This window comes from Giraffa tippelskirchi, chromosome 13 (genome assembly GCF_054371585.1).
Source record: "Giraffa tippelskirchi isolate mGirTip1 chromosome 13, T2T-mGirTip1v1.2.pri, whole genome shotgun sequence".
Classification (NCBI taxonomy): Eukaryota; Metazoa; Chordata; class Mammalia; order Artiodactyla; family Giraffidae; genus Giraffa; species Giraffa tippelskirchi.
In genome coordinates, this window is record NC_137287.1 from 78,655,529 (window position 1) to 78,679,576 (window position 24,048).

The 24,048-nt window shown below is 39.5% G+C and overlaps 1 protein-coding gene across 9 annotated transcripts in view; it reads right to left on the minus strand.

Moving 5' to 3' along the window:
* The window catches only part of MTPAP (mitochondrial poly(A) polymerase), a 33,283-nt gene extending 13,172 nt beyond the window's left edge, over positions 1-20,111 (minus strand). For all 9 annotated transcript variants that reach the window (XR_014072453.1, XM_081553991.1, XM_081553992.1 and 6 more), the window contains exons 1-6: positions 19,926-20,111; positions 15,153-15,325; positions 14,388-14,621; positions 12,480-12,704; positions 4,812-5,023; positions 844-1,070 (exon numbers count right to left, since the gene is read on the minus strand). Coding sequence is in view for 8 of the 9 variants with exons in the window: in XM_081553991.1 (XP_081410117.1) it covers positions 844-1,070; positions 4,812-5,023; positions 12,480-12,704; positions 14,388-14,621; positions 15,153-15,325; positions 19,926-20,079 (1,225 nt within the window). In the remaining variant the exon portion in view is untranslated. The remainder of the gene's footprint in view (positions 1-843; positions 1,071-4,811; positions 5,024-12,479; positions 12,705-14,387; positions 14,622-15,152; positions 15,326-19,925) is intronic.
* Positions 20,112-24,048: the final 3,937 nt, after the last annotated feature.

Sequence of the window (24,048 nt, forward strand, 5' to 3'; positions counted from 1 at the left end):
AAAAATTTAGGACCTTGAAACACCATGAAATAGTTTTTGGCATTTCTAAGAGAAATCTGGAAATAGCTTCAAACTTGGAAAGCCATTTATAAGCTGGGCTCCAATCAGAAGCTGTATCTGGGATATATTTTTCTCCAAGGTCATTCCAAACTTGGTCAAGCCAGGAGAGGCTCCAACTGGCTCAGGAGATGGTAAACAATGTTGCCAACTGACACAGTAAGGCAGAGCTCTTGAAAAATTTTAAAGGCCTCAGCTTCACCCAGTCTTAGCAGCAGCTTCACAAATCATCAGCTCTCATGACCTCTGGTGGACATTAAGAAAATTAACAGCTTTTAGATTTTATTAATAGAGTCACAACACTTTGAAAATACATGACCCTTAAGCAAACTGAGTGCCCAAGAACTGATGCTTTCGAACTGTGGTGCTAGAGAAGACTCTTGAGAGTCCCTTGGCAAGCAAGGAGATCAATCTTAACGGAAGTCAACCCTGAATATTCATTGGAAGGACTGATGCTCAAGCTCCAATACTTTGGCCACTTGATGCAAAGAGCTGACTCACTGGAAAAGAGCCTGATGCTGGGAAAGACTGAAGGCAGGAGGAGAAGGGGGAGACAGAGGATGAGATGGTTGGATGGCATCACTGACTCAATGGACATGAGTTTGAGCAAACTCCGGTACATAGTGAAGGAAAGGGAGGCCTGGCATGCTGCAGTCCATGGGGTTGCAAAGAGTTACCTGACTGAGCAACTAAACAACAACAAACAACCACACATGGCTTTGATAAAACATGGTAATTCTATCCATTTAAACAGTTAGAGAGAAAAAAGATGCTTCCAAGTCTCACCTGCAAGGGTTTTCAGGTAGTCTAGTGTTGGAAGAATAGGAGGTGACCTCCTCTGGAGAAAAAAGATGACCATCATCGTGAGGGAGAAATTTGTAATCCAAGCACCAGGAATACTACTCGTTAACGAATGTGCTCGAGCCCAGCATCGGACACTGAACGCCAAGGCTCTAACCCGCGAGTCCAGGGCACCATACATGTAAAGCAGTTCAGAACTTTTCAAGGCAATCCTTCAAAAGAGAAAAACAACAGGAATTTTCAACCCCCCAAATTATGATTCCACAGTAGAACAAAACACAAACCTGGGTACATATCTAACTATCTTACTCTATCTAAACATATTCAGAACAACAAGAGCAGATCATCAAATGCATTATGTATTTGCAATATAACATTTAATGTGAATGGTAACCTTTCATTACCATTAAAACATTCTTCTAAATGCTGACAATCACAATGCAGTTATCAAACTTAAAATTTTTAAATCAAAGGTTCCTAAACATGATATAATAAGTGAAATAATACCTAAGTGCTCTTTATTAACTATCAATAAAGACACAGGCAGGTCTGAAAGTAAGAGACTTCATCCTTTAGTTGCACAGGTAGATTATCTAGTCCTTTTCTGTTCTGAGTCATCATTAATTCCTGTGTTTATTTGCTGCACCCACAGCTTTTCTCGTCTTTTAGAGGGCACTGAAGACACATGCAGAGAAGACACAGACAGAACGAACGCGGTCAGAACCAGAATCTATTCGGGCTATGGGCATTCTGATCCAATGGTTCTGCAGATCGATTAAAACTGTGCTGCATGATTATTTCTGATCTTCCTATCAGATGAAGCTAGAAGGGAAATGAAGTCATTTGTAGGATTTGCACTCGCCACAGGAAGAAAATATGACAAAGAGTTCCTGATAACTGAATGTCAAAAGCAACTTGGTCTCGTTATGGATTGATTATAGGTGACCTAACCTTATACTTTATCATCCAAATCAGGACACTTCAGAATGGGATAGGGAGATTATCTAGGCCTTTGACAGACAAGGGAAATATTGTAGTTATTTTATCAAGAAAGCATAAGTCTTTTAAAATTCAGCCCAAATTACTTAAGTGTACTATTTATAAAAACCACAACTCAGTAAGATTAAATATGTATTAAGAAATCAGTCTTCAGAGCCTATTTTCTAAGTCTTCTAGTCATATGTTATAATGTGAAGAGTTATAAGAAATATTTTAAAATTAAGTTCCTAATGATCAAGGCATGTCTTGTAATTTCTCAAAGACCCAAGAGGGGGCACATGTTATTTCACAGTATCAACTCCAAACTGCCTACTAAATACCATCATGGGTGGCACTTGCTTCCTGAGTTTAAGGAAAGGAGCTGCTGCTGCTGCTGCTAAGTCGCTTCAGTTGTGTCCGACTCTGTGCGACCCCATAGACGGCAGCCCACCAGGCTCCCCCATCCCTGGGATTCTCCAGGCAAGAATACTGCAGTGGGTTGCCATTTCCTTCTCTAATGCATGAAAGTGAAAAGTGAAAGTGAAATCTCTTAGTCGTGTTTGACTCTCAGCCTTTCCAAGAGTACTGGAGTGGGGTGCCATTGCCTTCCCCGTAAGAAAAGGAGAGGAAATGGTAAATTAGAAATTCATGGTGATTAAATGTTTTAGCTATGCAAATGAAGCTAAATTAAGCTGAAAAATAAGTAGCACACAGTACAAGGTATCTGATATAAAGAAACATGCAAGTATAAAGAAATCTGCAAGTATAAAAAGTCTGATGTATATTAAAATTTTAAAAACTATAGCAACAAGACAATGAAAATAACACTATTACAAAGATAAAAGTCATTTTATTCTACTTACATACTATAAATAAAATATAGTAATGATAGAAAGTATAGTATGTATTTTTATTTATTTTTACTCCATGAGCCACTTGAGAGAAATTCAGAAGTACTTAGCACTGACTCGTTAGTGAACACTTGAGTTTATTCAAAACTGCTCTAGATTGGATTTTCTGAATCTATTTTTAGTTATGATTATTTAACTAACAGATAGTACAGGGAGACCAAATGCATGCAATGAGCATACTAGAGAGTAAAGAAACAAATGCCTCAACTGAGAAGTTTTCCCTACTGAGAACCAAAGAAAAGTTATCAAAGCATTAAAGAACTTATCATTCTCATTACTCCCCATTTTTTAAGCAAACAGGTTGATAATAAAATGAAAACATGCTGAAGAAAACTATGCAGTCTTATTAGGCTTCTCAGTCCACCGTTTGTTTGACACAAAGTTGACTATCAGTTCAGTTCAGTCGCTCAGTCATGTCCGACTCTTTGCGACCCCATGAATTGCAGCATGCCAGGCCTCCCTGTCCATCACCAACTCCCGGAGTTCATTCAAACCCACGTCCATCGAGTCGGTGATGCCATCCAACCATCTCATCTTCTGTCATCCCCTTCTCCTCCTGCCCCCAATCCTACCCAGCATTAGGGTCTTTTCCAATGAGTCAACTCTTCGCATCAGGTGGCCAAAGCATTGGAGTTTCAGCTTCAACATCAGTCCTTCCAATGAACACCCAGGATTGATCTCCTTTAGGATGGACTGGTTGGATCTTCTTGCAGTCAAAGGGACTCTCAAGAGTCTTCTCCAGCACCACAGTTCAAAAGCATCAATTCTTCGGCGCTCAGCTTTCTTCACCGTCCAACTCTCACATCCATACATGACCACTGGAAAAACCATAGCATTGACTAGACGGACCTTTGTTGGCAAAGTAATGTCTCTGCTTTTAAATATGCTATCTAGGTTGGTCATAACCTTTCTTCCAAGGAGTAAGCGTCTTTTAATTTCATGGCTGCAATCACCATCAGCAGTGATTTTGGAGCCCAAAAAAATAAAGTCTGACACTGTTTGCACTGTTTCCCCATCTATTTCCCATGAAGTGACGGGACCAGATCCATGATCTTAGTTTTCTGAATGTTGAGCTTTAAGCCAACTTTTTCACTCTCCTCTTTCACTTTCATCAAGAGGCTCTTTAGTTCTTCTTCACTTTCTGCCATAAGGGTGGTGTCATCTGCATATCTGAGGTTATTGATATTTCTCCCAGCAATCTTGATTCCAGCTTGTGTTTCTTCCAGCCCAGCGTTTCTCATGATGTACTCTGCATATAAGTTAAATAAGAAGGGTGACAATATACAGCCTCGACATACTCCTTTTCCTATTTGGAACCAGTCTGTTGTTCCATGTCCAGTTCTAACTGTTGCTTCCTGACCTGCATACAGGTTTCTCAAGAGACAGGTCAGATGGTCTGGTATTCCCATCTCTTTCAGAATTTTCCACAGTTTATTGTGATCCACACAGTCAAAGGCTTTGGCGTAGTCAATAAAGCAGAAATAGATGTTTTTCTGGAACTCTCTTGCTTTTTCGATGATCCAGCAGATGTTGGCAATTTGATCTCTGGTTCCTCTGCCTTTTCTAAAACCAGCTTGAACATCTGGAAGTTCACGGTTCCCATATTGCTGAAGCCTGGCTTGGAGAATTTTGAGCATTACTTGACTAGCATGTGAGATGAGTGCAATTGTGCGGTAGTTTGACTATATCTGGAGGCAATTTCGAAGACAAACTCAAGATGCCACTTTACTTTCTATAACTAGAAGACTAGATACTCAGGAACTTTTGAGTTGTTATCAGGCTACATAAGTAGGAACAATGAAACACAGTTCTCAGAAGATGCTTGTTAGGTATGTTAACATTTTAACACAGTATCTTAACATTTTATTAAGAACACCAAAAAAAAAAAAAAACCAATAGATATATATAGTATGAGAGAAAGTACTTCCTACTTTTCAAGTTTTCACATTTTAAAAAAATTACTAGTAAAGCATATCCAAGAGTCAAAAATCACTGTTTCTGCACAAGAAAAACTATGCTAATACCTTGTAACATTCATTTAAGATAGTAAGCAAGAGACCATACCTATTGTTAGTAGTCAAATCACACTGAAATCCAGAGGCCTGGTGTGAGAACCTGACAAGGGGACAGCGGGCATTCAGTATTTTCTGTACTCCCACGCAGCCTGGGCCAAACTGGTCTAGGCACTCTCCTATCACAGACAGGATCTTCTGAGTTGCAACTCTTTCCGAAGGAACGTTTTTCACTTGAAATTCCATCAGAAAATTTCCTGAGGCCTGAATAATAAAAACATTAGCAAACAGGAGCTTTTTATAAAAAGGAACTTTTGAAACTTTTCTAAAAGGATGCTCTAAGTTATTTCTGGTCAAAACACACACACATCACAGCCAAAAGCAGACCAAAAATCCTCAATTGTCAAAATGAAAAGACAACCGACAGACTAGGAGAAAATATTTGCAAACAGTTCGACTGGACAAGGGCCAATATATACAAATGTCTCATACAACTCTGCCGTCTATGGGGTCGCACAGAGTCGGACACAACTGAAGCGACTTAGCAGCAGCAGCAGCATACAACTCAATGACAAAAACAAAAATCAAAAAAAAAAAAAAGACCCAATCAAAAAATGTGCATAGGACCTAAATAGACATTTCTCCAAAGAAGACACACAGATAGCCAATAGGCATATTAAAAGATGTTCAACATTGCTAATTACTAGAGACACATAAATCAAAGCTAAAATTAGGTGGGAGGGAGGTTCAAGAGGGAGGGGACATACGTATATCTATGGCTGACTCATGTTGATATATGGCAGAAACCAACACAATATTGTAAAGCAATTATCCTTCAATTAAAAATAAATTAAAAAACAATTAAAATATCACCTCATACCAGTCAGAACAGCTATCATTAAAAAGTCTACAAATAATAAATGCTGGAGAAGGTGAAGAGAAAAGGGAACCCTCCTACACTCTTCATGGAAATGCAAACTGGTGAAGCCACTATGGAAAACAGTATAGAGGTTCCTTTAAAAAACAAAAATAGAGCTACCATATGATCCAAAAATCCATCTCTTGAGCATTTCTCTGGAGAAAAATCTGAAAAGATACATGCACCCCAATGCTCATGGCAGCACTATTTACAACAGATAAGACATAGCAGCAACCTAAATGTCCACTGACAGATGAATGGATAAAGATGATGTGATATACACTCACACACACACACACTGGAATACTACTCAGCCATAAAAAAGAATGAAATAATGCTATTTACACAACATAAATGGACCAAAGATTACCATGAAGTCAGAAGGAGAAAGACAAATATATGACACCACTTAAATGTAGGATTTAAAATGATACAAATAAACTTATTTATAAAACAGAAAGACTCTTAGACATAGAAAACAAACTAATGGTTACCAAAGGGGGCGGGGATAGGGAAGGGATAAATTATGAGTTTAGAATTAGCAGATACAAACTGCTATATATAAAATGAACAACAAGGTCCTACTGTATAGCACAAATAACTATATTAAATATCCTGTGATAAACCATAATGGAAAAAATATGCAAAAGAATAGACACAATATATGTATAACTGAATCACTTTGCTGTACACCAGAAGCAAACACACTATAAATCAACTTATACTTCAATAAAAATATTTTTAAAAAAATCTTCAGTTGTCTTTTGATTCTCTAGAGTATAAAATACTAACTTGAAAGATCATTGGCTTTTTATAATTGACTTATGTAATACTACATGTAGAACCAGACTCTGTGAACATATACATGCCCTTTCCAAGTCAGCCTTTCCACTTTCATAAGATCTGCAAACCCACAGTAGTTATAACAGGAAATACATTCATGAGAACAGCAGATCAACAGAAGGAAACAGACAATATAAATAGATGTAACTATAGGCATTTAATAGATAAAATGAACTCTGCAAATTATTGCAGAAATGCTATTGAAAGAATGAGTCAAGTGGCCATCAAAAAAAGAAACTAGACTAGCCCAAAACCAAAGTAAATTCAACACAGAGCAAAGACTTCAATAAAAAAGGTTTTAATCAATAAAATACCAGAATACAATGGGAGAATGTTCATACAATCACAGAGTAAAGGATTCTCTAAGCATGACACAAAATTCAAGAACACACAAAAGAATATGAATGAATAAAAATGAAAACCATCTTAAGGCCAAGCATATTTGTTACTAGATAGAAGACAAATGAAGACAATAATACATGTTATATAAAGGAATAATGTCCCTAATTTATGAAGGGTTTGCACAGAGCCCAATTCTAAAAATGGCCAAAAACATTTGAATTAGAAATTAATAGAAGAAATAAAACTGAGGAAGAAACATAGTAAAAGATGTTCTTGTTTTCTAGAAACTAAGAGGAAATTAAAATAGCAATGAGGTTTTTTAATCAGTCTGGCAAAAACAAAAAGGCTGACAGGACCAGCTTTGGTGGGTGAGGAGAAACACATCCATCCTGACAAGAGGAGCGTAAACTGGAACATACTTTTGCGACAACTTCAATACTGAAATAGCAAAACTTTGAATATGTAAGATTTTGATTAGTTACTAAAATCCTAGGAAATCACCCCAAAGGAATGCTAATACAAATGAGCAGATTTACAAAGCTGTTCACTCACTGCAGCATTATTTGTGTGGTAGATACCCTCTAAAAGTTCTATCTAGCTTAAAGCCCTCTACCCTCAACCCACCTCTCTTCAAGAACTCATTCCTCCTGAAAGGATCAAGGCCCTGACAACGCATGCAGACCAGACACGGTGGCTGACGTAAGCACCATGGAGGCTCCCCCTCACCACCCAGTGTTTCCACCACGAACTGCAACTGAGGGTCAGAGGCCACCACGTGGCTGAAACAGAACTCAGAAACTCTGGGGCCGGCACATGCTACACCACCAGGATGAAAATATAAAGAAAATCAAAGTGGGGTGGGGAAAGGCGAGTGAAGGGGAGGAAGATATTAAACAAAGCAAAACATGGAGAGAAACAGACCCTTTGTGGATTTTGATCATTTATATTTTAGTTCTAGTCTTTTCCTAGGTCTCACCCACATTCCTGACTCCTGACTCCTGACTCCTGAGTTCTAGGATGCTTCCTCTACTTCTTCTGTTTGTTTAAGCTGCTCTGGGTTGGTTTCTGTTATGCACAACCGAAGAATATTACCTACTATAGTTGGCAATAAAGCAGGAAAAAAGATACTGCTCCCTAACTAACAAAAAAGGAGTGGTTATGAAATACATAATAGTACATTCATTCAATAGAATATTTTGCAGCCATTTTTTAAAAGGATACAGTAGACTGAAGCTAAGACATATATATAGATTTAGTTATAATCTCTTCCTAACTGTCCTCAACTCAGGCTGAAGAATAAAACAAGTCCCAAGAATTACAAACCAAGGTGGGGTACCAAGACACACAGAGCACCAAGAGGAAGGAGAGGTCCATGACAGCATACAGCGATCAAAGAAGCTGCTTTACAGAGGATGAATTTAAAAGCAATCCTGCTTCTTTTGTTGTTGTTTATTTATTTTTATTTATTTAAAAATTAAAATTAAAAAATGCACCTGTTTTTCATTATATTTCATTTCTAAAATGTTTCTATCAGCAAAGCTATTACAATCTTAAATAAGCACATATTTCAGAGTATAAGTTTATTACAACACTGCTTAAGTTAAACCTACATACAAAATTATGTCAAATTATTTAGTGAGACTGTCTTTTAAAATAATTTTTTCATAAATAGCTCTGTAGTTCAGAAATCTAACATCCAACTAAGTTTCCAACTCCTTCCTCTGCTTCCAACAGAAAAAAACTGTTTCTTACTGTCTATCAATCCTCCCAAACATTCTATGAGTTGGTTCTATAGCACTAATCCAGTTTTACAGCTAGGAAAATCAAGGCACAGAGAAGGTAAATAACTTAACCCATGTCACAGAGCTGTAAGTAGAAGAATTACTATTCTGCAGTGTGGCTCCTGAGCCCAAGCTTTGACCATTACAACATATTGTTAGCCATGTTAATTATTTAATATAAAAATAACCTAACATAACTTAAGTGTCCCTGCCAGGAATTTAATACAACTTCAAGTATTAAAAGCATGTTAGTCTTAATAAGACTAACACTAATCCTGTGATGTGTTTTATATTCCTTGGCCAGCTTTTTTTTTTATTATTTTAAATTTGTTTATTTATCTATTTTTTAACTTTACAATATTGTATTGGTTTTGCCACACATTGACATGAATCCACCATAGGTATACATGTGTTCCCCTTCCAAAACCCCCCTCCCACCTCCCTCCGCATCCTATTCCTCCAGGTTATCCCCGTGCACCAGCCCCGAGCACCCTGTATCATGCATCGAACCTAGACTGGCGATTCGTTTCACATATGATAATTTACATGCTTCAATGCCATTCTCCCATAACATCCTGCCCTCGCCCTCTCCCATAGAGTCCATAATACTGTTCTATACATCTGTGTCTCTTTTGCTGTCTCGCATACAGGGTTATCTTTACCAGTTCACCTTGGCCAGTTTTGACCCTGTAATTATACACTGAGCAGACAGGCACTATGTGGGATGAGAAAATGAACAGACACAGTCCCTGTTCTGCCCACGCTTACGATACAGTGAGAGACACAGATCAATCACTAACTAAATGTAACCCAGGAGGAATCTGGAGACAGAAAGATGAGCAAGACACTGCAAAAAAGGAGCGATTAATTTTGACTGGAGCCGAGAAAAAAAAAAATCAAGTATGGTTTTAAGAAGGTGGAGCCTTGGTCTTGCAAGATGCTTAGGAATGGCAGTCAGGAATGGAAGGAAAGAGCACTCCTCACTGAAGAGACAGAACAATTGTTTAGTTGTTATCCATATCATAAAAGTGCCTTACAATTAGGTAATTAAATGATGTGACTGAAAAACTGGGTGTGTGAAGATACAGAATGAGAAATTATCACTAAAATGAATTATGAAACAGATCAATTCTATGTTAGAAAAAACAGTTCTAAGTTTATGGATGATCCAATCTGTGTTTTAAGGTAACTTCAGCAGAATCTGAGGGCTGGAAAACAGATCATTTCAATTCTATGTTAAAAAGAACAGTTCTAAGTTTTTGGATGATCCAATCTGTGTTTTAAGGTAACTTCAGCAGAACCTGAGGGCTAGAATACCAAGGCATGAGGCGAGGAATACGTGGAAAGCAAGATGTTTTGTTATAATCATTTAACTGAGAATTATAAGGGACCTTGTGACTGCAGCTTTGAGGATATAAATGAAGAGGCAGGCCTAAAAGATTAGCTTAAATTTCTTTGCTTAGGTGACAGCAAATATCAGGAAAGCTAAAATGCCACTAATTAATATGTGACACATAAATAAGAACTTTCATAAAAACTTAAGAATATTAACAAGGAGATGAAGATAAACTTTTGTTTTCAAAATGTTAAGTTTGAAGTTTCAACTGGACAGTCACACGGAGAAAATTATTAGTTTGAAATACATAAGAAAGAACAGTCATAGAAACCTAAGATTGTACAAAAATGCAGTTTTTCCAAATCAAAGTTGTAATTACATTAAAGCCCCTCTTATATTGTTTGGATGATGGCAGACACACTGATTAACTTTACTCTGTCAGACATGCATGTTAATAAAGCACAAATGGGATATAAAATCTCTAAACTGTAAATGGAAAGAAAGTAAGAGATGAAAGGGCAGAATAAAAAAAGAATTCAACAGGAGGAGGAAAGGAAGGAAAAGCAAAGGAAAAGCATAGAAAATAGGAAATAAAAAATTAAACAGGAGAAATAAAATCAAAATTTACCAGTAATAATAAATAAAAAGAATCAAAGATTGGAGTAAGAGCATAAAATTCAGTGATTTTCTGTTTATACCCAAAATATAACAACATATGTTATGTTGCTGAGAAAAATATCAACAACCTCAGAAAGAGCCTTTTGATGGGGATGAAAGAGAAGACTGAAAAAGCCGACTTAAAACTCAACATTGAAAAAACTAAGATCATGGCATCCAGTCCCATCACTTGATGGGAAACAGATGAGGAAAAAGTGGCAACAGTGACAGACTTTCTTTTCTTGGGCTCCAAAATCACTGCAGACTGCAGCCATGAAATTAAAACATGCTTGCTCCTTGGAAGGAAAGCTATGACGAACCTAGACAGCATATTAAAAACAGAGACACCACTTTGCTGACAAAGGTCCATCTAGTCAAAGCTATGGTTTTTCCAGTAGTCATGTATGGATGTGAGAGTTGGACCATAAAGAAGACTGAGCACCAAAGAACTGATGCTTCTGAACTGTGGTGTTGGAGAAGACTCTTGAGAGTTCCTTGGAGACCAAGATCATCAAATCACTCAATCCTAAAGGAAATCAACTCTGAAAATTCATTAGAAAGACTGATGTTGAAGCTGAAGCTCCAATACTTTGGCCATCTGATGCGAAGAGCTTCACTTCAGTTCAGTTCAGTCGCTCAGTCGTGTCCAACTCTTTGTGACCCCATGGACTGCAGCACGCCAGGCCTCCCTGTCCATCACCAACTCCTGGAGCATACTCAAACTCATGTCCATTGAGTTGGTGATACCATCCAACCATCTCATCCTCTGTCGTCCCCTTCTCCTCCCTCATTCAATCTTTCCCAGCATCAGGGCCTTTTCCAATGAGTCCATCAGGTGGCTGAAGTATTGGAGCTTCAGCTTCAGCATCAGTCCTTCCAATGAATATTCAGGACTGATTTCCTTTTGGATGGACTGGTTGGATCTGCTTGCTGTCCAAGGCACTCGCAAGAGTTTTCTCCATCGCCACAGTTCAAATGCATCAATTTTTTAGCGCTCAGCTTTCTTTATAGTCCAACTCTCACATCCATACATGACTACTGGAAAAACCACAGCCTCTCACTGGAAGAGACCCTGATGCTGGGAAAGATTGAGGGCAGGAGGAGAAGGGGCAACAGAGGATGAGACAATTGGATGGCATCAATGACTCAATGGACATGAGTGTGAGCAAGCTCCAGGAGAGACTGAAGGACAGGGAAGCCTGGCATACTGCAGTCCATGGGGTGTCAAAGAGTCAGACATGACTTAGCAACTGAACAAAAATGTGAAAGCTGAAAATACTGATACAGAAGGTTTCTGAGACAGATAACAAGCGCCATCTTAATAAACAAAAAAGAATTCAAAGAAAAGGCACTTACAGAGATGATGGACATAACAATGATAAATGAACAACCCGATAAAAAGGTACAATAACCATATACTTAAATGTAGCTAACATAGTCTTTGACTACAATAAAAATCAGAAGAATTTTGAGAAATGAATGGAAGCAAATATCATGAGATGTAAAAAGTATTTCAGTAACTAGATTATGCAGATAAAACGGTTAATATACACATAATCTGAAAAACACAGTAAGTAACCTTGGTCTACCCAAAAAATTTCTCAACCCCCGAAAGGAACAATCATTTTATTACATGTTTAAGATATTCACAAAAAAATGCTCACATATTAGACCAATGCAAAGAAGATTTTACAATTCCAAAGAAGCAGTATCAAATAGACCTTACTCTGTAATCACACTGCTTCTTAAGCTTAGAAATCAAGTTATACTTTTATTAAGTCCAAAGAATTCCTTTATTTCTTCTAATAATTTTAACTTTGTGATTTAAAGAAATGCAATTACCTTTTGAGCAGCAAATTTTCCAATTTCATCTAGATCCAAAAACATGTCCAAATCACATCCTAGTTTCCCAAAACTATTCACTGAGGAGCCAAAGGGTCTGACTGCACAGTCTGGAAAGTACGCAGCTGCTACATCTTCAATGAGAGAGCAGGTGAGATATCGGAGCCTGGTGTTCTCCTCCGTGAGCTGGAATTCCCTCAAGAGAGTGTTCAGCTGATCATCTACCTAGCTGGCCAAAAGAAAACAACAAAATACAGAAATGTTCAGATCATGTTGCATAGTGGTCATTTTATTTCAGAGATTAGATGGCTTAGGAGACAAACTTTAAAAATACACAATCTTTTTACATTGAGCCTTATTACAAATGCCCTTTAAAAAGTACTGAGGAATGAGGATACCAGCAAAATAAAAAAGTTGGCTAGAATTAAAACTACTACTTTTCTTAGGCACCGAGTATAAAGTATTGTTTCAGGAAAATGAAAACAGTAAAGTGCTCTAGTAGAGGAGGTAGAAACCACCACAAAGCTGGACATTTAAAGGAAGTTGCAGGGGAGAGCAGAGCCAATGTTAAAGGCAAGAAACACTAGAGAGCAGCAGTTTCAGGAACGAAGGCCCATGATCCCCCAGCTCCTTAGAGCAACAGTCCTGTACGTTCCCTAGGAGACTGGTGTTAAAATGAACATACCATGAAGCTGCATGTTGGAGCTTAAACATTCATATTTAAAATAAAAACCACAGCCTTAAAGGCCCACAAAGTAGAGGAAATATAAAAGGTTAGAAGTTTTAAAAATTAGAAAAATCAATACCCCCAAATAGTATATTTTGATAAGTAAAACCATAAAGAGATTCTTGAAAAGAACTAGCTAAATCTTTGACAAGTCTGTAAGAAAAACCAAAACTAATATAAACATCATGGCAATTCGGTCCCATCGCTTCATGACAAATAAAAGGGGCAACAGTGGAAACTATGACAGACTTTATTTTTTGGGGCTCCAAAATCACTGCAGATGGTGATTGCAGCCATGAAATTAAAAGACACTTGCTTCTTGGAAGAAAAGCTATGACAAACCTAGACAGTGTATTAAAAAGCAGAGACATTATTTGGCCAACAAAGGTCTGTATAGTTACAGCAATGGTTTTTCCAGTAGTCATATACAGTTGTGAGAGTTGGACCATAAAGAAGGCTGAACGCCGAAGAATTGATGCTTTTGAACTGTGATGTTGGAGGAGACTCTTGAGAGTTCCTTGGACAGAAAGGAGATCAAACCAGTCAATCCTAAAGGATATCAACCCTGAATATTCATTGGTAGGACTGAGGCTGAAGCTGAAGCTCCAATACTTTAGTCACCTGATGCGAAGAGCCAACTCATTGGAAAAGACCCTGATGCTGGGAAAGACTGAAGGCAAGAGGAGAAGGGGGTGACAGAGGGTGAGATGGTCGGATGGTATCACCAACTCGATGGACATGAGTTTGAGCAAACTCCGGGAGAAGGTAAAGGACAGGGAAACCTGGCGTGCTGCAGTCCATGGGGTCCAAAGAGTCAGATACAACTGAGTAACCGAACAACAACAACTACAAACATTATTAGAGCAGAAAAAAAGAGATAAAACCAGAAATAAGATCTTTCAGTTTACAAAAAGAATGTCATATACAATTATACATCATGTTGACAAGAGAAAGAAAACTAGAATAATCCAAAGGCCCAAAACTTTGGAAGAATGTGATTACTTCCTAAGATTACAAATGGTGCATCAGGTAAGGAGTGGGGAAGGATTGATTTACTTTTCACTCGGTCAGTATGCTCTGTAATATGAACAATTAATAACATTTAATAATAAAAACTTATAATGTACAAAACAAGTTAAACACACATATATCAAGTTGGGGAAGTATACCTAAAAACTTACACTTTCTGCACAACAAAGTAACTGATAAAGCTTCTTGCTTGAAGGAGAAGACTGGTTACTACATTGAATACTTGACAGTTCAGAAGCCTGGTTTAATGAATTTCTCAGTTTTAAATTGAAGTAACGTGATTTGAATGGAATTGCAGCCTCTGGGCCCAGGCTTGGAGTCCGAGTTATATTCTGCAACGAAGTTACACTTTCCTTCTGACAAAATTCTACAACAGCGTAAAGACCCTAGATCAAAAACATAAGAATAGAACACATTTCTAAATACTATTAATATTTTTAAACAAATAGTGTCTTAGTTCATATTTCAAAGGAATTATCACAACATGAAAAATGTTCATTACTAAAATCTATAATGGTATGCACATAAGCAATGGTTTTAAACCACTATACACAGATTAATAAAAGGAACACTATAAAATGGTATGAGTTAAGTGAAGCTGAAAATAATGCTGCCACAGAAAATTAAAAGGTAAATAAAAACCTCCCATTGGCTTCAATACCTAAGATAATGGAATGATTTAAAGTATTCAAATTATGATTCAGTTATAATTCTGCTTATAATTCTGTAATATGCCTATAAGTACTTCTCATATAAAAAAAAAAACCTCATTAAAGAAATTTAGATAAAGAAAGACATAGGATATCAAAAGAAAATATAACTTTACCATATTGCAGAGGCAAGAGAGCAAAAAATATTAAATATTAAATATTAAAATATATATGACTGTTAAGTCAGACTGTTTCTCAAATACTTACAAAACTTTCATAGAAGAAGTGGCTGTTAATAGGTCCGTGCTGGGATAAGAACTTGAGAAACTTTTTCTCACTGATTTTGTTTGGGCAGAGGATCAACACAGTCCGCTGGGCCTGCTCTCGTCTCTCGTTTTGTACCTCAGAGAATCTCTTTTTTGGAGTCCTGTTTTCAGAGCCTATGAATGAGACAAAGACATTACCAACACACACGTAAAATTTAAAGCATCTCTTGATAAGGTATATAAAGACGGGACCCTTGACTACAGTCAGCTTTATCCTAACCTCATCTTATTTCTTCTCCTTCATGAAGGTGAAGTTGTGCTCCTCTCAGTCTTTCTATTACCATCCCCTCGTGGTTACCATTAAACTGCCCACGGTTTTGATTGACTATATATTCAATGAATAGCGCTAAACAGGCAGCGTTCCACAAAATTTTCAAAGCAAAACCAGAAAAGTAAAACCACTTTTATAAATACACACATAAGAAGTCTATATAAGCTGTAACATTTCAAAGTCTATATAAGCTGTAACATTTCAAAGTCTATATAAGCTGTAACATTTCTTACAAGCGTGAGTGCAATGAAACAAAGGTGCCAAAGTCCCCTTTATAAAATAATCTTTTTAAGAAAGCCTTATTCTTTGACTTCTTGCTGTGTTCCCAGTCCGGTCTAAGCCCCATGGCCTGAGTATGAAGCTCCCAGCACCTTGGCCCCTTCTTATCCATGTCAACTTCCACCACCTCCTCTTCCTCCACACTGGTCACCTACAGTGCTCTTCACACAACACCATCACACACACTATGAATTTTTCACAGCCTCTTCTCTCTGGCTGCAATGCCCACCTTCTCATTTTCTGTCTCACAAACTCCCATCCATCCTGAAAACTGTGCTCAGGTCTGTGAAGGCTTCTGACTCTTCTTGGCAGAATTGCCTTCACTCTGCAATACCTCACTTCAACATCTCTGGAAGAACGTCAGTCACAGTGTTGTATTTACTTTAACAACACAGAAGAGAACCTGTCTTCCATCCTTAGGATAGGGATGACCTCAGTCTACTGACAGCCTTTCCACCTGGTCCCTATTTCCTTCTTTTTTTAATGGTCCAAGTTCTTCTCATCCACTTTTCCAGTTGTAATTACCACCTCAACCTTCTTGTTGCTGATATTTACTGAGTCTACACTGATGTTCAACTGCTAATTGTAAAAGTAAAGTCAAACTGCAAAATTGCATAGAGTAAACATATAAATCCTCCCCCAGTTCTAATACCCAAGTATTAAGTGTGATACTTTTTCAGACATTTTCAAGGCATATACAAACATATACATCTGTACCTCTCCAGAGATAAACATTTTTCACACAACTGAAATTACTGAAAATGTACTGTACATTCTGTTCTGTAATATGCTTTTAAATATTTAATACACTGTCCCAGGGACGTTGGAGCCTGGTGGGCTGCCGTCTATGGGATCGCATAGAGTTGGACACAACTGAAGCAACTTAGCAGCAGCAATAGCAGCAGCGTATCTTTTCACATCAGTAGCTATACATTTACTTCATTTTAAAAATAATTGCATAAGTATTCTCGAATATTTATGGTAATTTAATTAATCCTCTATGATAAATATTTAGATGGTTTACCTTTTTCACTATCACAAGCAACACTGCAATGTCATCAGTATACAATGTCTTTCCACTTTTATGCAAGTATTTGCCTGCAGTTGGACTACGGAGGAGGGATAGAAACTGAATTTGAGAAGGAGATCAAGAAGTTTGATGAATGATGGAGAAACATGCTTGAGAAGATAGGAGGTGAGAGGGCGGAAGCAGAGTCTACAGGACTAACAGCTCTGGCCTTGAACAACAAAAGGTACGAATAATGTAGACAGCACAAAGTCATGAAAGAGGGGTCAGAAAGTTCAGGTAATGTAAGTTCATTACCTTGTAAAAAGGCTCGTCAAATGTACAAAGAACACAAAGTTGGAAGGAAAAAGTAGTAAGTGCTAATATTTTAAGATTCAAATTTGCAGTGGTCGTGATAACAATCTGATAAGCAAAAACACAGAGAATATTGTCCTTCATTTAGAATCAAAAACAATATAAACACACAAGCACATAACAAGGGTGGGGGCGATGTGCAAGGGGGGGAGGGATCAGCTAGCAGTAGATGTATAAAAGAAAAACAAAAGTTTGATTTGATGAAAGTTCAATATAAGCCAAGGCAATGTATTAACTTCTGGGGTGAGAATGGGGAGAAGATAGATATAGATATAAAATCAAAGTTCAAGGCGTACTGGCACTTTTTCACTATTCACTGGTCAGGCCACACGTAGAGTACATGCTCTGCTCCAGACATTAGGGATCTGAAGGATGCTGATTAACCAGAGAGCATCTGGAAAGAAGTAATAAAAGGTCTAAAACTCTGGTAGAGAAGCACTGCAAAGAAAGTGGGGATTTACAACCTGGAAACAAACCAGTGAGAACCTGACAGCTGTCCTTCCATTGGTGCAGCACTTTCCAGTTTTCACAAAAACATTCTCTTCTGAATCTCATAATAACCTTTTGAGATAGACAGGGTATCATTAATGATGAAAAAACAAATCAAACATCTAACAAGCTGGGTAGCCTCCTGCAGAGTTTAGCTGTTCCTTGGTTGCCTGACACATGTCCCTTGTTCTGGTAACACACAACCCTGTCTGTGAGGTTGTAGGGGGTGGCTGTCAATAGCTATCTTCCCATACATGTGCCCACGCCCCACTAGGCAGGCCAGGACTCTCAAATGATTTGAAACAGCTCCTCTTGGTCCAGTAGGTGAGGGGGCGGGGTGGTGGTGATGATCAAAAACTCTTTCTTCGGATCTTTCAAATTCAGGCAAAAGATTATTCTCCTACTGGACAAAGTTGCAAGCTACTAGTGGCCATTACTCCCTACCTCACCTCAACTCCTGTAGAAGAAGAACCTGAGATAAAGGAGGCCACCAAACAACAACAGAGGAAATAACTCACTCTCATCACATCCATCCAGGTGACCTTAAAGCAGTCATGTCTCCTTCTGGAGTTACATGGTTGGTGTATCTTCCCTTTAATTTGAGTTAGTTTCTGTCATCTGCACCCAGAGTCCTGAACAATACAAATTCTTGTTCTTAAATCAGGGTTCTTTCCATTTCTCACATGAAAGCCATGTCAAAACTAAGACCAACAAGGAAATGGGATATTAGTAACTTTAGCTCATTACAAATATTTTCCAGCCATCCGAGCCTCATCAAAAATGAACTGACTGATTTATGAAACAGTGTGTTCCTTGTAATTACAAACTGTAACTAGCAAAGCTTTGGCAATGAGTTCTTGCATTGAGTGCATAACTCAACTGGGTAGTTCTCAATTTCTTCTAATTATAAAATTACATAGAGTAATCACCTTCTTCTCTTTAAAAAAAAATAAAAGAAATTCAAATGAGGATTTTGTTACTTGTTATGCCTCACAAGAGTCTTTTCTAAATATTTAGCCAGTTATATTACCTTAATGATACACAATGAAACATATTTCCTAAGGAAAACAGAAAAGTTCTGCTAAATGAAGCCTTGGAATCAGAAGGGTTTATTCTTACCTTTGCTACTGAATAGCTGAGTAAGCTTAAACCACTTACTTGCCACTTGGACTAACTTGTTTCTACATCTATAAAATGGAATAATAATAATTTCTTCCAAACTGAGTTCACATAGTTCTGTATTTCAAAGAGCATATGAAAATACTCTAAAATTAAGCCGCTATAGTCATGTTAAATTATAATAGCTTCTTTGGCAGAAGCCTTACCCAAATTTCCAGTCACTTAAAGAGTTTCTAACAGAAGCAGTTTCTACTACACACAATCCAATTAGCATTTCAATGAACTATCATATGAAGTAATATTTCCCACTCACTGTCAATGAGTATCTCTTGTTTAGCCTGTTTTAGAGCTGTTCCCAGAAATAATTTCATATCTTAAAACTACAGCTCCAAGAAATGGTAAAATCAACACATTTTGTTTAACAGCGGGACTCGAGGTATAAATGAACTCAGCTGCAAACCACTCAGCACCTTGGGCCTCTGTCTACATCTCTAAAATGGAAACAATGATACATCTCCTACTAGATTGCTTTAAGAATTGTAAATAGCGTATACGCATCTCTTAGGTCTCAAGAAGGGTGGCTGGACTTCTGAACACACCAACACATAAACTTAAAACTCCTGCCTGTTCCAGCCCCTGCAGATCTCTTACCAAGCTGATTTTGTTCAATATGGCCAGAAGAATAAAGCAAAAGGCAGTAACTTCAAAGGCAGAGAGCCTCCACTGGAGGACCAGGGATCCCAGTTACTCATTCATCAAGGCTTCGCTCGGCCTCCATCAGCAACTTGTGAGCATCAAAATCAGTTACATTTGTGAGAGAGGAAGCTACCGAAAAAGGAACTGTGGAATCACTACCATTACTGGCAACAATGTTTCGCCAAACTGTCAAACACTGGCAAATTGCGTTCCTGGCCTGCAAACTCAAGAGCCTTGAACGACTTCATTGTGATGGACACGGAGTCCCCGAAGGCAGAAATGTCACAAACCCCGCTACTACCACGAGCCACGGCGGCGACTCTAGATTTCCCTAGAGTCGTCAGACGAGGTCGGGACACGGCCTCTCCGATGGCCAGAGGCTCCCCGGCCGCTTCCACAGGTCAAGCGCCCGCCCGCGACTCCAGACTTCCTCCTGCCCTGGCCCGAGGCGGATCGCGGCTATAGCCCCGGCACCACACCTGTCTCCGCGCTCCCCGAGGACTGCTCTTCCCTCCTGAGGTCTGCGGCCACCGTTCCTGGGCAACTGAGAAGCCTGCGAAGATGGCGTTGGACTTGGCTTCTCTGAGCGTGCAGGGACAAACGGGTCAACAGCCCCACGCCGCGAGCCGCCATTGTCAAAGCGGCAGAAGCACGAACGAAGGGGAGCCGGGCTTCCGCGCGTGCGCGCTGAGGAGAAAAGGATGGCAAGCCTAGAGGGTCAAACTAGACAAAGGACGTTTCCCTTAGAAAATAAGATGCGGCTTGAATAAGGATGCCTGAGCTTTCTGACAGGTTTTAAATATTTTCACTCTCCCATGCTTCTCTGAAAGAAGACGCTCAAGAGAACGAGCAGGCGACTTACTCTTTCACATTGAAATAGAACCAGAGACAGGGGCATGAGGAAGGTGCACTGATTTGTGAATCTAAGAATATAATAAACTTAACACTTTTTCTTAACCAAACTCTAAGCCCTTGACGTGTGTTGACTTTTTAAATCCTTACACCAGCCCTGTGACATAGTAACTCTTATTATGCCCATTTATTTATGGGGAAATTAAGGCGCAGAGAAGTTAAGTAACATTCCTACAGTTCTACAGCCAGACTGGTATAGAAATGGAAGTTAAACCTAGGTTTCATAGTGCAGGGTTTCCCTTCCTCCCTCCCTCTCTCGCTCCCTCCCTGTCATTTTTTGGTAACCTTTTTATCGAGATTTAATTCATATACTACAAAATACATCCCTTTAGGTGCATCATTCAGCGGTTTTTAGTATATTCAGTAAAATGGGCACCAATCACCATTATTTTTAGAACGCTTCATCACCTCCAGAAGAAACCGTGTGCCCTTGTCAGCTACCACCCCTAACCATCACACTCCCTTCAGCACTAAATAACCTCTTATCTACTCTCTGTGTCTATGGAAGTGCCTTTCTGGACATTTCATATAAATGGAATCATATAAGTTTTTTTTTTTTTGTCACTAGCTTCTTTCACTGGATATGATCATTTCAAGGTTGATCCATGCTGTAGAATCTATCCGCACCTTATTTCTTTCTGTGGCAGAATACTATTCCATTGTGTGACTATGCTGCAAGTGGTTAGCCAGTCATCACTTAATGGGCCTTTGGGTTGTTTCCACCTTTTTGTTACTACAAATAATGCTGCTATGAATTTTCATGTACAAGTTTTTGTGTGAGCATATATTTTCACTTCTCTTGGCTATATACCTAGGAGTAGAACTGGTGGGTCATGTTGAGAGGGTAACATGCAGGAAGACCAGCAGTCTCCAAACGGAGAAAATAGGCTGCAAGTGTCAGACATTTTTATCTCTCTCTTAAGCGGCAGGAGGAAACAAACTGGTGAGATATATATATATATATATATATATATATATATATATATATATATCTGTATACATTTTCCCCTTCTCTATACAAATTTAAAAGGGGGTTTCTCTTAAAATACTGTGTTGCCATAATGACACCTAGTTCCACCTGAAGTTAACTATTCTCAAACCTTGAGTTAACCAATGCATTTTTCTTATGGAAATGCTTGTCTTAAGCTATGTTAATGTACTATGCATCTACCCCAAACTCTGTCTTCAAGTCAAGTTCCGCCTAATGGCTCAGAACCTACTTGACAAACCAGTATGTTATACTCAGACATTGTTCCCCTAATCTATGTAAATGAAACTATTTGTATGGTAATCTGCCTTTCTATAAGATTCAAGCCAATCGTTTTATGGCCCTGGATGACTCTTCTGGTGCCAAGATTATCCCAAAATTCATCTTATGGATGAGGGGGCCTGGTGACATTCTGAGTTTGAAGACATTCTTTTCCTTCATTAACAGACTGCTGGTGACTGTATAACATCCGGCTGAAGACTAGCAGGGGGGTACTCTTTCTGCCCCCTTCTGATGCCTATGTCAGAAGCTTTCTCTATCTCCTTTGTCACTTTGTAATTGTTGTGACGAGACATTAAAGCTCTCGGCGCGTCACAGCTCTCGGGTCTTGGACAGGCCGTGTCATAGCTCTTAGACAAATCAGTGTTACAGCTCTATTTTATTTAGAAAATAGCAGAAGAATCCATCCTCGAAGCATGAGGGCATGCCAAACCAAAGACGCAAAGAGAAGAGAGTGGGGCAGTGCACCAGCGCGCGGGAGGGAGGGAGAGAGAGAGAGCCCTTTGGCTCCTCTTTTTATGTTTTTCCCTCCCCCTGGGCCTGTCCTATGTAAATTGGGCGAGCCAGGAGTGCTGTTTGTTCTACCTGAAGTCCTCACTCTGGTCCTTGGACCTTCCTTTGTTCTATTTTCGCGGGCTTTTCCCTTCCTTGTCTTTTAGCCACTGTCAGTTTGGACTCCTGTTTCCTATTCTAACTACCTAAAAAATTGATGAAATATCTGATGGTAAACTCACCATCCTATTCCCAGGGTCTGTCAAAGGCCTGCCAATTAGTAATTTTTTCCTCTCTGTCTGCTTTCGCCAACTTTCTTTGTCTTCTTTCCAGAGTCCTCAAAAAAGTCTCTATTAGAACTTACCTGAAATCTCTTTACTCCCAGCACCCAATGCTAAGACTACTAACAGAACAAACGACACATAATTAATGTTCCCTTCCTCGCATCCCTTCCCTTCCCAACCTATTCCTCTGACCCCTAATCCTCCAGATTTCTGCTTCCCTCGACTCCCCCAACGTCCATGCTCTCAGCCCACATGCGGTGTCCTGGGGTGACGCCCTGACTCACCCTGTGAGCTGGTGCGAAGCCACATGCCACTGGTTCAGGCCCTTGGCCCCCTGCTCCATTTGAACTTGGGATGGGCTGCATATTGACACTGAGCTAGGGTCCAGACCCACACCCCTGCAGAGCTGAGACTTGCGCGTCGCAGGTCTGGTACAACCACACCACAACCAGCGTGCCCAGCTTCTGCTTCTCACTGTTGTAGCCACGCGTTTTGGGAAACAAACTCACCCAGAAGGACAATGCAGGTAGTGGAGTGCAGTTTATTACACCGGCGGGCCCAAGGCAGAGTCTTCTCTTAGCCAAGGGCCCCGACCAGCATTTGTGAAAATCTTTTATACCCCATGTGTACGTGTCTGAACTCACCACCCCAAATTCCTTGAGACTTACATAAACAAAGGAAGGGTAAATACAATCACAATAATCTCATCATTTATGTGTTATGTGTTTAAACAGTTAAACAATTGGCCAATAATCAATAAGCCTGAGGTTACACTCCGATAGGTACAGAAAAATTTACGGCCTGTCCAGAGACAGGGGTGATTAGTGTATGTTTTCTCTTAGGCAATGAGTAACCTGGATATGATCTTCAAGGTTCCCCTGTCGGGCGGGGGTCTTATCCTTCTATTGTCGTTTCCATAGGCACTAAGCACAGAGTTTAGAGCCCATTAGAGAGGTGGCCAAGCATGATCAGCATAAACAGGCCTAAGATGGAGTCCAGGTCCTATGAATTCCTTCTTCATCACCGCTTCGGGGGTGGGTGGGTGGAACCTAGGGCCGCACCCACCGACCCACCCAGCACTCGCTGCCCCACCCTGCTGTGCTTCCGCCTCGCACTGATCCTGCCCTAAGGCAGCAGGGTCACTAACAGGGGACCTCAAGACTTGCATTACTTGTGCCTCACGTCTTTGCCCCCCAACCTACCCTATCCGCCTTTCTGAGCATTTCTCTTTGGCCTAAGTGAGGATGGGGACCCCGAGGTTTCAGACTTGGGTCAGGCCATGTTGACTTTATGGAGGGACGAGGAAAGGCGGCTGGAGAGAACAGCAGGTCAGGGTATAGGGCATCTGCAGACAGGAGAGCTTCCAGCACCACCCACCAGCTCGGGGTTCTTGTCGTGAGCTGGATCTCCTCCGCTATAGGCCAGGTATCGATGTCCTTGAGTGTACCAGCTGAAGACTGGGAGCTCTGGGAAACAAAAGTCTTTTTTTCTATGGTACTTCGGGACTTCCTACTGTGTGTTGGGCGCTATCTTTTGGAACTAGGGCTACAATGCAAACAAGACAGAACCAAGTCCTTGTGCTCAGGGAATTTTCATCCTAAATGGGCAGACAGGAAAAGAATATAATAAAATCAGCAGTCAACGTAA